An 11962-nucleotide genomic window follows, 5' to 3' on the forward strand; every position below is an offset into this window, starting at 1 on the left:
ACACAACAGGATGCAAGAAACGATTAAAAGGTACGTGTATGTTAGTGTGAATTAAATTTAAGTTAGTATACAAAGTAAACACAAGGAAATTTTATTTTACTTTTCTGTACGATGTAATGTCAGTGATATTGATTAGCTTGGCAGCGGCATACCGAAATGCGTAAATAATAAATTACAAAAGATGCAATAGACCGAAGCCAACTGTTCAGTGCGTTTCCTGTTTTTTCCCGTACTACACTGCCTAAGGGTGAAACAACATATCTATATGTATCGCCTTAACACAAGGATTTGTTGAGACTACAAATAGTCGTGGAGTTTTAACTAGTCGAAGCGCATTTCTAAAGCCGATGCATCAGTTACTTGCTGTGTCTTATTGTACCGGACATTATTTTGATATTTAAAAGTGTTGCCAACCTTACAAAACGTTGTGTTTTCCTTTCTCTTGTTCGGCATCAACAGAAGACCAGGAACTACACTTCAGCTGTGTATGTCAGTATAAAGCTAAACATTCTCTAAAGCGTCACTGTAATGCTTCGAACGTGCAGCTCACCAGTGGGTTCAGAGGCCGAACAGCAGAATTCCTAGGAAGATTGCAGTCGTACTTAGAACTGATGATGTTGACATGATCTGCTGCTGTTTGCCCATTCAGCGCTTGCATGAAAAGATCCTTAGGAAGGCCCCAAAAACTATGTTGACGTGTCCTGCTATTGCTTGCCCATTCAGCTGCTCGAGGAAGGAATCCTTTGGAAGTCCTCGGTTGAACTTGGAGCTGATATGTCTTGCGTTTGCTTGTCCGTTAAGCGGCTGTATGGAAATATCCTTAGATAGGCCTGAAGAATTGATGTTTTTACGTGTCCTACCTGCTGTTCAGGGGCTCGGCGGAAGGATCCTCACGAATTCCACAATTGTGCTTAACACTGATATGTTGACGTATTCTGCTGTTATTCCCTGTGCAATGATTGAAAGGAAGGCTCACAATTGTAATAGGAGTTCTGTACTGAAACGCCCTGATGTCTCTTCTCCGTTAAGCGGCCCAATTGAAGAAGCACTAGGAAGGCTGCAGTTGTAGTTAAATCTTGTATCTTGACATATCCCGCGGTTACTTGCCCGCGTCCTTGTACTGCAGCCATCACACTGCAAACTGCGCTGTTGTGACACACCTACTGAATGCAGTGCACTGAATCCTCGCTGCATATTGCCCCGCGACGTGGCAGGGTATGAACGCTCCGCGTCCTCATTGGCGAGTTGCAGTGTCCGTTGAGCCTTCAGAAACGCAATTACAGGCACTCTATAGACTCAGCATGAATAGCATCCCATTCAAGTAATAAGAATATCCGTTGATCCTTCAGTAACGCAACTACAGGCACCCTGCAACTAACGTTCGTAATGCCGGCGCTACACGATGCTACGAACACCCTCCAACGTTCGACGCTTGATAGTTTGTCGCATCGTGTGGCCGAGCTTCCAATCTACGAGCTACGAATGTCGAGCGTCGAACATTCGCGTTTGGACACGTTCCAGCCACTGTCGGTATTTCTGCCCCGAGTCAAAGGAATTCCTAGAACGTTGGGAGGAAAACATTCGTTGGTTTGATGCACGGCTACACGAGTGGGTCGAATATAGCAGTCTTATCAGGTCGTAAATGCTGTAAGGAATTCCTAGAACGTTGGGAAGACAACATTCGTTGGTTTGATGCAAGGCAACACAAGTGGGTCGAATATAGCAGTCTATCTTGAACTATCAGGTGGTAAATACTGTTTGTTAAAATAGAGTAAAAGAGTAGAAGTAAATTATAGTCATTGATCTGTATTTAACAGGTCGGTATATTTTAACATTATAATTTTAACATAATAGACGGAGTTTTAAACATTTTTAATTATTTTTTTTAATATTCTGATCGTTCAATTAGGGTGTGATTTTACAGGTTTTTAAGATGGAATGGAACACTGAATTAATTATGGAATTTATCAACTTATACGAAAAACACCCAGTACTTTGGGATCCCAAGCATTCAAATCATAAAAATCGAAACAGTTTAAATGACGCTTGGCTGGATATTGCGAGTGAGTTTAGCATTGATGTAACTGTTGAATTATTACGAAAGAAAAAAGAATCACTTATGGCCACCTATAGAACTTTATCAAGAAAAGTACGAGACTCCGAAACAACTGGATCTGGAACCAAGGATGTATATAATCCATCATGGTTCGCATATGATGCCATAGACCGCTTTATTAGGGCTACAGGAAAGAAAACAACATCGTTAAGTTCAGAGGTAATTTTATTTCATATAGTTTATTTAATAAACAAAAAAACATTGTTATCAGTCAATTAACATAATCTTGCCATTCAACTGCTCCGTTAGTTATAAAATATTCTGCAAACTCCTTTCGAATATCTTTTGCCTCCTGAGATGGTTTTCTCGGTGTTTTGGAAAGAGGGGTAAGCGACGAATTGCTGGTCTCTTGGCGCCATGTTCCTGGTTTCAAATGTCCATCTTCTTCATAATCAAAGCTGCCATTTGGGCTATATATTTGCCTAGATGTATTACTTCGCCGTAGAAAATTATGAAGTAGTGCACATGTCATGCAAACCATAGCAGCTTTTTCAGGCTGTATCAACATCGGTGTTCTAAAAACGCGGAATACAGATGCTAAAATTCCAAAAACATTTTCTACAATTCTTCGTGCTCGACAAAGGCGGTAGTTAAAAATCCGTTCAATGCTACCCTTGGCATGATTTCCAGAATATGGTTTTAAAAGTGAGCTACTAAGAGGGAATGCATCGTCACCTACAAAAATGTATGGTACGCTCTTGTGGCGCCCCGGCAGAGGTTCGTTTGGTGGAAGCAAAAGTTCCCTACGTATCATTTTACGATAGAGTGTTGTGCACGCAAACACTCCAGCGTCGTTCATTCTTCCTTGCGCCCCAACGTCAATAAATGTAAAGCAATAATCTGCATCAACCAGTGCCAAAAGTATGATGCTGAACGATTTTTTATAATTAAAAAATTTCGATTCGCTATTAAATGGAGCTTGAAGTAACACATGTTTACCATCTATTGCTCCCACACATTGGGGAAAGTTCCATCGCTGATAAAATCCATTTGCTATTCTTCTCCAATCTTCCTCTGAATGTGGCAACTAGAAATAAAACAAGGATTATGTTTTTGAAATACTTTTAGTGGCATTATATATTTTTAAAATACGTTTAACCATTTTAAATGTCTTTTTTAATGAAAATATTTTAACTACAAATATTTTTATAGGAAACCGAGATTGAGGATGAGAATTCTCAGAATGAACAGGAGGTATTGAATGATCAAGAACTAGAAGAACAGGGAAATGAGCCTAACTTAGTCCGCGAAACAAGACAAGACATTAACAAGAATCCAGAGCGAGGATATACAAGTTTTGTATTGCCTCAAAGCGCTCCAGGAAATAAAAGAAAAGTAGGCCCCAATCCAGTCGAAGCAAATTTAGCTAAGCATTTAAAGCAAGCAAGTGATGCTTTAACAACTCTTACCACCAAATCGCAAACAAAGACATTGCAAGATGCACCTGCGTTATATGGGCAGCTGTTGGCTGCTAAACTTAGAAGCTTGTCACAAAGAACTCAACTTATCTTACAAAATAAAATAGATAACCTCGTTTTTGAAGCAGAACTCAATGAAATTGATAGTTCTGGTGCTACAGGTGGGCGTTCCGTTACTACTAACGTTATTTCCCCAGAACCTAATCCATCTGCATCAAGCAGTCATTCTTCTTCTAGCCCGAACTATGTAGCTTCTCCAGGACCCTCCCATACTTTTCAAGAAAATGCCAATTTGGTTATTACTTCTCAATCTAGTGACACCTCACTCGTAACCTATTTTTCTACTGCTCATGATACTTTAGATATCAGCAGAAATGATATGTAAGATAAATAATTATGTCCATTAAAGGCAATAAAAAAATAAGAATAACAGAGTTACATATTTCTTACCCGTATCTCATCCTTTAGTACTTCAATGAGAGCCTCACAAACATTGGCGACGATGCGGCTTATGGACTGATGTGATATTTTAAATAGGTATCCAAGACTGGTAAATGTGTCGCCACTAGCCAAAAACCGTAGAGTAACTGCTAGACAGTCTTTTACTGGAATAGCTTGTCTCATATTGGTGTCTTGTTTTTTTATTTTTGGCCCAATTTTATTCAAAAGATATTCAAAATCTTCTGCTGACATTCTACAAAAGTTCTCAAATTTTCCTGAGCTTTCTCTTCGTAAATCCAGTAGCATATCTGAGCCATTGTACCTAAAATATAAGTTTTGCTACAGAACATTTGAAATCATGTGCATGAATAAACAAACATTTTATTCATCGTCATTTCATTAACGGATATTTGTTCATTACTTACCGTCCTCTGCTCTTATTTAGAGATAACATCCACCATCTTCTTGTACGTCTTTTACGTTTCTTGTTTTCAAGTAATAACTTGGCACAAGACAATACTACTACCGCTGCGGCTGCAATTGCAACGTCTGTATCCTCCATTTTAGAACTACTAGGCAAACGTTTGTACCAAACAATTTTGGTTCAAGCATTCGCCACACCGTGTAGCAGATACATTTGCCGCACCAACTGTCGAACTTATTTGACTCAAACGTTCTGCCCAACGTTGGAGCCAACGTTCGTAGCATCGTGTAGCGCCGGCATAAGACTAACCATGAATAACATCCCATTCAAGTAATAAGAATATCCGTTGATCCTTCAGTAACGCAACTACAGGCACCCTGCAGCTAACGTTCGTAAGACTCAGCATGAATAACATCCCATTCAAGTAATAAGAATATCCGTTGATCCTTCAGTAACGCAACTACAGGCACCCTGCAGCTAACGTTCGTAAGACTCAGCATGAATAACATCCCATTCAAGTAATAAGAATATTGCTTCTGTGTGAACAACGCTGACGACGTTTAGAGTAATGTCGTTTTGATACAAGAGCAGTGACATGAATATATTTTTCAATCAATATAATGCTTAAGAAATTGAAACCTGACATGATATCCCCTCAGTGACGTAACGTAAAGTGTGCCGGTTACGGTAGCCAAGCGGTCTAAGGCATATACTGTCATCGCTCGCTCGGAAGTCGGAATCGTGGGTTCGAATCCCACTCAGGGTATGGATGTTCAGTGTTTGTCTGTGTGTTTCTCTGTGTTTGTGTACAGGTAGAGGCCTTGGTACGAGCTGATCACCCGCTCAAGGAGTCCTGTCTAGTACACCGAAGTGAAACGGAGAGTTTCATGGAGGTAGGCCAAGGCCCAAATTGGGGCTGTAGCGCCAAAAGAAAAAAAAAACGCAAAGCGCAATATATGCCATTTCCCTGCTTTTTCTGAACCCTTGCATATATCACTTGTTTCCCGCACTCGCGTTTTCTCTGTTCTTGTAATGAAAATGCAGTTTCCTTGTTTTACATGACTGGCAGGTTCTAACAAAACATTCTTGCAAGCCCCATCTCGTAGCGTGTGAGCTTTGCCGGCTCCATATCGATTTCCAATTAGCCCCTCTTTGCCTCTCCAGAGGCACGGCTTCACTACAGCAGCCTCAAGTGGCGGGGGCGGAGCAGTTCAGAACGCGATGCACTCGATCATTCTGCGACCTTTGGGTGGGAGGGGGTTGCTTCAGATTCCTTGAATGTTATTATTACTACTGCTACTGTCTATAGTCAAAGCATTACAGCTGATGTTTGTGTAGTTCTTTATAGGCTTACATTTCTTCAGTGATAGTTCATTGATATGAACTGAACTGAAATTCAGGTTTATTGGGGTTGCGCACTTTGACCATAATCCGCTATTCTAGAAAATACGAAAGAACATGTTTCGGAAACTGGATCTGTTTCCGTCCTCAGGTGAGGGAAGAGACACCTACCCTGTTGGGTTCCTTAGAAAGAGGTAACCTCAATCACTGGACAGCCTGTGTCAGTATAACTACAGGGCTCAGACTTTGGCAGTGGCAGATAACAGGAAAATGTGCAATACAAATTGCCATTAAATATGTGGAGACCTGCAACTAAGATAGAAAAGGAGATGGAAATTCTATGCAACAAATCAAGTCCATGAAAACCAAAGTATATGAGGTATCACCAGCAAGTTCATCAAATCTCCGACTTGGGCGGCGTTAGCTGAGGCGTGGATGGGTAATTTGATGGGCTAATATTTCGGGGTAGATTATTGTGATCATGAGATTGGTTAAGTTATGTATCTCAGCTACTTATATTTTGACTCTGTCGCGAAGATCACATTAAAGGCGAAACACGCCGGTTATGCACTATACAAGAAGCCACAATGATTCACTTTGATGAGAAAGTGCATTTATTACAATTCGCCAGATTATTAACACAGAATTTTATATTATATATTATATTATTTATTATACTGCAATTGGGTTTTAGCCCGGTGGCAGTAGTACACAATAGGACACAACAGACAAGTAACACACATTACACTAAGTGACAACACGTTCAAACAAAACACAACAATAAGGTCATCCTACCACAATGAATACAAACCAAATACGATTAACAACCACAACAATTACAGAGAAATACAAACAACTGCAACAAATACAACAACAATTACAGAGAGAGAGAGAAAAAAAATACACAAACAAAAGGAAACCAACAGTCATGGATGCGTAATGTCATTTACTTCACTTCACTTCACTTCACTTCACTTCACTGCAATTTTTTTCTTTTTAATTATTTCCACCCCAACTTCACTTCGCCTCATTTATCACTTTCCTAACCCTTTGCCTAAAATTGCTTGGTTTACAGGACAGAGTACCTAAAGCATCTGCAGGTAGTTGATTCCAGAGCTGTATGGTCCTATTTACAAAGCAGTATTTCCCGATATCTGTCCGTTGCTTTCTACTCCTAATTTTCTTGCCATGATCACCCCTGCTCAGATAGCATGGTGTTTCTAATCTGTCACCTATAGCCTTCCAAGCCTTCCAAGAATTACTTAAGTCGCAGAAGCAATGAAGCGTAATTATGTGATGTTGATCAATTTCTACCTCGCCTCAATTTAACCCATACTCGGGTATTAATTTATTATAACGAATTTGCTAGAGTCGCCAAACACGTCCACTGACTTGTGAAGTTGAAAAGAGGAGCGCCCCCTCCCCCAGATGACTCTTACCAGCGACGCATCAACTTTCCAAGAAGTGGCATCCGATGCTAACACAACCCTCATTGCTAACTGACTGCAGTTCCTCACCCTGACGTCGATTGTATGCATTCCTGTTGATTAAAACTAACGAAAAGCACAGTAATGCATTCCCACATCTGGAAACCATCAGCCCCAGGACCTACTCCGCCGGCCCGACTGGACCCCACTCGACCTGACTTAACGGTGACAGATACCGCCTTGTGCTTAGATTTCTTCCCCAAACGCCACAAAAGAATTCCAAGCTCCGCGACAGACTCGCCTACCACAAGTCTAAATAATAAATAAAAAATGTAGCCAAAAGATCTAATATGCCTATAAGTCTAAACGATGTCTCNCCTGAGTGTTATACACAATTCGCAGAACCCTTTAGAATCTACTCAAACTGAAATTCTCCCTTATGTCTCAAAGCAGCACATCCCCTCCCCCTCCATATTAAACCAGTAATACTCAAGTAGCATCCGAAGTATTAGAGATATTCAACGTCGCTGATACCAAAACTGGATCCGGTCTCTACGGCACTTGAATCGCATTCTTATTCTCAAGTCCTTATTCCAAGATCCATTTGACTACTGTGCCTTTTCTCCTGTTCCCTTTAGGCCTGAAGTGGCCGCCCTCACAGAGATCTTATTAACATTTTTTACGAATTTCTTGCTTCTCCAATTGTTGCCACATGTGCAGTGACCCAACATGACTACGTGAACTGCTTAGCTTAATAACTACATCGATTCGGGATTAACGAGTATTTGGACGTTGTCCATCATCCGGTATTCTAAAGAGCGTAACATTTCTGAAACCGGATCTGTTTCCATTCTAAGGCGAGGGTGTGGGAAACACCTGCTCTGTTTGATCAGTTATGTTATTTAATGTTCTTTCGAAACCGGTCGATGGACAAAGGCATAAAACCCAGTAATCCGGACTGTTTTACACTGTCGTCAGAAACCTTTACGGCCTAAATAAATTAATATAGTTCCTCTTCATATAACAGCCTTAATTGCCTATAGCCCACTAAATCCACGTTTAATCGAAATCTGCGCAGTGTCTTGAGGTCTGAAACGCAGTCGAGTTGGTGGAAAATCGTGGCCTCCTTGTTCTGCTTTCATTTGGCTGATGTTGCGACCACTGAGCCCACGTGAACCGCATTGCAGTAGGCGATTCCTCTGTAGTCGATTGTCTCGTGTTCAGAAAAGTCCAGATGGATATTTTGTTCAGGCAATTAGGACGCGACATTTATTTATTTCTTTCCCATAGATGGACACCTGAACCCAGTATTTATTTTTGGTTGCTGAAGCCCCTAAAGGTGGAGCAGTATTGCTTTCTAATACAAACAAATGGACTGGAATGCACTGAACTAATCTGTTACAAGAGTCCCAGAAAATATCACTGCGACACGGAGCCTTAGAAGATTTGTTTCCTGTGTTCCTGCTGCTTTCTGATTTTGCTTTGCAAATGTTTGCTGCAAGGGCTGTGAGTGAGAATGCTGGAAAAAGAAAAGTGGAAAATTATACTGTAATTTATTTGCAATTTTCCTTACGTCTCGAAATGTATTCTTTTACTTCAGTCAGAGTTACAAATCTGTTGCTAACAGAACTAAAAAGAGGGTAGGTATGACAATTCACAGGAAGGCCTCTGTCCTCTTGTGTCTTGCAATATGTACCATATTGCAAGGTGTTTCAAATGCAACGTCGTTATTTGAATGGCATCTATATTCCATGCCAGGCACTAATTTCATTTTGTGCCGTGAGATATTTTGAAAAAATTGTATACCAAATAGGGGTTATATAGGACCGATAGAGCCTGTAGGTCAAAATGAAATTAGCTCGCCTACTATAAACGTAACCACAAGTATGGTAAATTTAATCAAAATTGGTTAAATTGTTTTGTAAGTATTGTACGACCTTCCATATTACGCCTACACTTCACAGGAACAGTGCATAAGAATCCTCCGGCATCTCTCGTTGTTAAGTGTCCCTGCCGTAATGGTGTGTATCCTTGAGAGGCAGACCCTACAGTCTCCATTGTAACTACTATTATGAAGACTTCTGATGTCTCTACAAATGTTACGTTTTTGGACATTACCCATCGCCTTGTTTTTATCTAAAAACCGCCCCGCTTATTTTTCAAAAGACAACGTTTCGGAGACTGGATTCTGTCTCCGCCTTCAGGTAAAGCCTACTCAGTTGGGTCCAATCGAAAGAGCTAGTCCCTGTCTCCGGAGATAGAATCCAATCTTCGTAATGTTGTGTTTCGAAAAATAATCAGGACGGTTTTTAGGTAAAGACAAGACCATGGATAATGTCCAAAAACATAATATTTGTAGTAATGTACTATCGTCACAAATTTTAGATCGTATTTCTAATGTCTGTTTCATTCAAGTACTTCAGTCTTCATGGTGAGGCCAGCAGAAACATAAATTATTAATTATACAATTTAGTTATACTTAATCCACTACAGACTCTAACTACGTTAAAAAATCTCAGATTTACTTGATCTCAGGTGTCTGCATTGCCTTTATGTTTCCATTTGCTAATATATAAACAGATTTTCTCCCAATATTTATAGGCATGTGTATGATCTTTATGTTTGTGCACCTACTATCCGAACAACGCTTCACGTATGTTCACATTAAATTAATCAGTACAATTAGAAACATCCCAATTCCATTCAGTTTCCTGTTCTCAGTGCAGCAGTATTTTTTTCGTATATCCAGTTGAATAGGGTGTGATTCTGTGCACTAATTCACTCATGGGGCTGAACCCTTCTTGAGAAGCTGCCAATTGTGCAGCTACTCAAGACTTCCCAGCATTTTATGGAACCCGAAGGTTCATTACCGTGTTCACGAGAGCCCTCCACCGGTCCCTATCTTGAGCCAGATCAATCCAATCCATACCATCCCATCCTATATCTCTAAGATCCATTTTAATATTGTTCACCCACTTACGTTTTGATCTTCCCAGTGGTCGCTTTTCTTCTGACTTTCCCACCAATATCCTATACATTCCTCTTCTCCTCATTCGTCCTATATGCCCTGCCCATCTTATCTTGCTTGACTTGATCATTTAAATTATATTTGAAGAAGAGTACAAGTAATGAAGCTCCTCATTGTTGCAGTTTTGTGATTCTATGAATTTTCGCGTGTTTTATGTTCCTGTTGACGCCTCGCATAATTCAGAGATGCTGTAATGTCAACAACGGTTTGAAAATCCACCGAAAAGGAGCGGATTTTTTTCAGTATTATTTTGGGCATCTGGATTTTGTTCTTACTCTTTTAGGTTGTACCCATTCTTCAGTAACCGCACTTAGTCAAATATACTGCTGTTAAATTACGATACACGTCACTGCGGAAGTTGAAATATGCTTAATTCTGGATTGTAACATCGTGTAATTGAGAGACAGCTCCCTCCGAACTACACTGCCTTACAACCCAGAAGACTCGAACTCTTCATATTCGTCGCTGTGAGAACCTCAAATCCAAATTAGTGTGTAACTCATATACATATGATTATAATAAAAATACAGGATTTCCGGATGAAATACATATCCAAAATAACATCATTATATCTCAGAAAGAATTTGTTATACACATTAATGGGTTACACCATTACAAAGAGAAACTATCAAAGTCATTTCTGCGTATATAACTTTCTCAATAAATTTGGTGGCACGACAATTATACAGGCTTCAAGCATGTTTGGTGTTACCATAGCCACAGCGTCCCTTATGCGGGCTTCCAGTGTTGAAGCTCGTTGAGCTTAACCTGGTAGACAATGTTCTTCACATAACTCCACAAAAAAATCCATTGGAGTTAAATCTGGCGACCTAGGAGGCCAAGCGATTGGTCCACTTCTGCCAATTCATATCCCAGCCATCTCTCTGTCCAGGTGATTCCTAACATGGTGGCAGAAATGTGACGGCGCTTGCTCGTAAGCCGGCGTTAAAAAGAAAGAAACATTCAGAGTTTTCCGATGACATAAACCGGATACGCGTGTGACAATTAGTTTCCGAGATATAAATTTCTATTTTGGATACCTTTCATCAGGACATCCTGTATGTTGGTGTGACAATTCTTTATTTGCATGCGCGAATGATGACCTGTCTGTGATCATCCCAATCATAAGGCGTGTCCGTAGGTTGGCAGGACGTGTAGCACGCTCAGAAAGGAACCGGCTTCTGTTAGGCCTTGCCTGCCGCTGAAGTCCCAATTGCATTATAGTTCTGTAGCCTGCGTCCACCTCCTTGCTCGTAATTTCATTTCTCACAAATTTTCTCGCTTTTGTAATGTCTGCTGTAGAGTTTATTGTAACATAGCAAACAGACATAGTTCCATGCTCCTTGCCAAGTTCTTCTTTTAAGTAAGTCGCATCCTTGTATTTAACACCCGCATTTTCTTTGTCTTACTGTTTTGATGATTCAGTCACGTTACTGATACAAAATGTAAAGTACATGTATATCCCTGTAACAGGCCGTAAAGACCCATAGGGTCGTGAGATTTTAAGGCTCCCACATTTTCTAGACAGTCGGCTCACAGACTGAGGTTAGTTTGTCAGCGTTATGCGCCGGTCGCTCTTTACCTCCAGGAAGATTCCTGGTACTTATTTCTGTTAGAGGCTGAGTCGACCCCAAGGCCATAGTGCGGCTGGAAGGATTAAAGATTAGGTCAATTGAAACCCCCAGCTGGTCACGGTAGCCGAGCAGTCTAAGGCATGTACTGTCTTGCTCACTTGGAGACCGGGATCGTGGGTTCGGATCCCACTCA

The 11962-nt window shown here is 40.6% G+C and overlaps 3 protein-coding genes across 6 annotated transcripts in view; 2 read left to right on the forward strand and 1 right to left on the reverse strand.

The window, feature by feature from the left end:
- The window catches only part of LOC111864295, a 103622-nt gene that overhangs the window by 4797 nt on the left and 86863 nt on the right, over nucleotides 1–11962 (forward strand). The gene's annotated exons all lie outside the window — the stretch shown is intronic.
- Nucleotides 1389–3974, forward strand: LOC111864311. Of its 4 annotated transcripts, none has more exons than XM_023851461.2 (3): nucleotides 1389–1817; nucleotides 1910–2275; nucleotides 3269–3974. In XM_023851461.2, exons 2-3 carry the CDS (start codon nucleotides 1934–1936, stop codon nucleotides 3917–3919), a joined length of 993 nt encoding a protein of 330 aa, XP_023707229.1. In that variant the 5' UTR covers nucleotides 1389–1817; nucleotides 1910–1933; the 3' UTR covers nucleotides 3920–3974. The 4 variants fall into 4 exon arrangements, with proteins under 4 accessions (XP_023707229.1, XP_023707230.1, XP_023707233.1 ...); XM_023851462.2 differs by having other exon boundaries at nucleotides 1925–2275; XM_023851465.2 differs by having other exon boundaries at nucleotides 1389–1747.
- LOC111864310 (protein ALP1-like) lies at nucleotides 2273–4699 on the reverse strand. Its single transcript, XM_023851460.2, has 3 exons — nucleotides 4401–4699; nucleotides 3985–4297; nucleotides 2273–3143 (listed from the first exon to the last, which is right to left on the reverse strand). The coding sequence occupies exons 1-3, from the start codon at nucleotides 4535–4537 to the stop codon at nucleotides 2328–2330; spliced, it is 1266 nt and encodes a 421-aa protein (XP_023707228.1). The 5' UTR covers nucleotides 4538–4699; the 3' UTR covers nucleotides 2273–2327.

Source organism: Cryptotermes secundus, unplaced genomic scaffold, assembly GCF_002891405.2.
Source record: "Cryptotermes secundus unplaced genomic scaffold, Csec_1.0 scaffold156, whole genome shotgun sequence".
Classification (NCBI taxonomy): Eukaryota; Metazoa; Arthropoda; class Insecta; order Blattodea; family Kalotermitidae; genus Cryptotermes; species Cryptotermes secundus.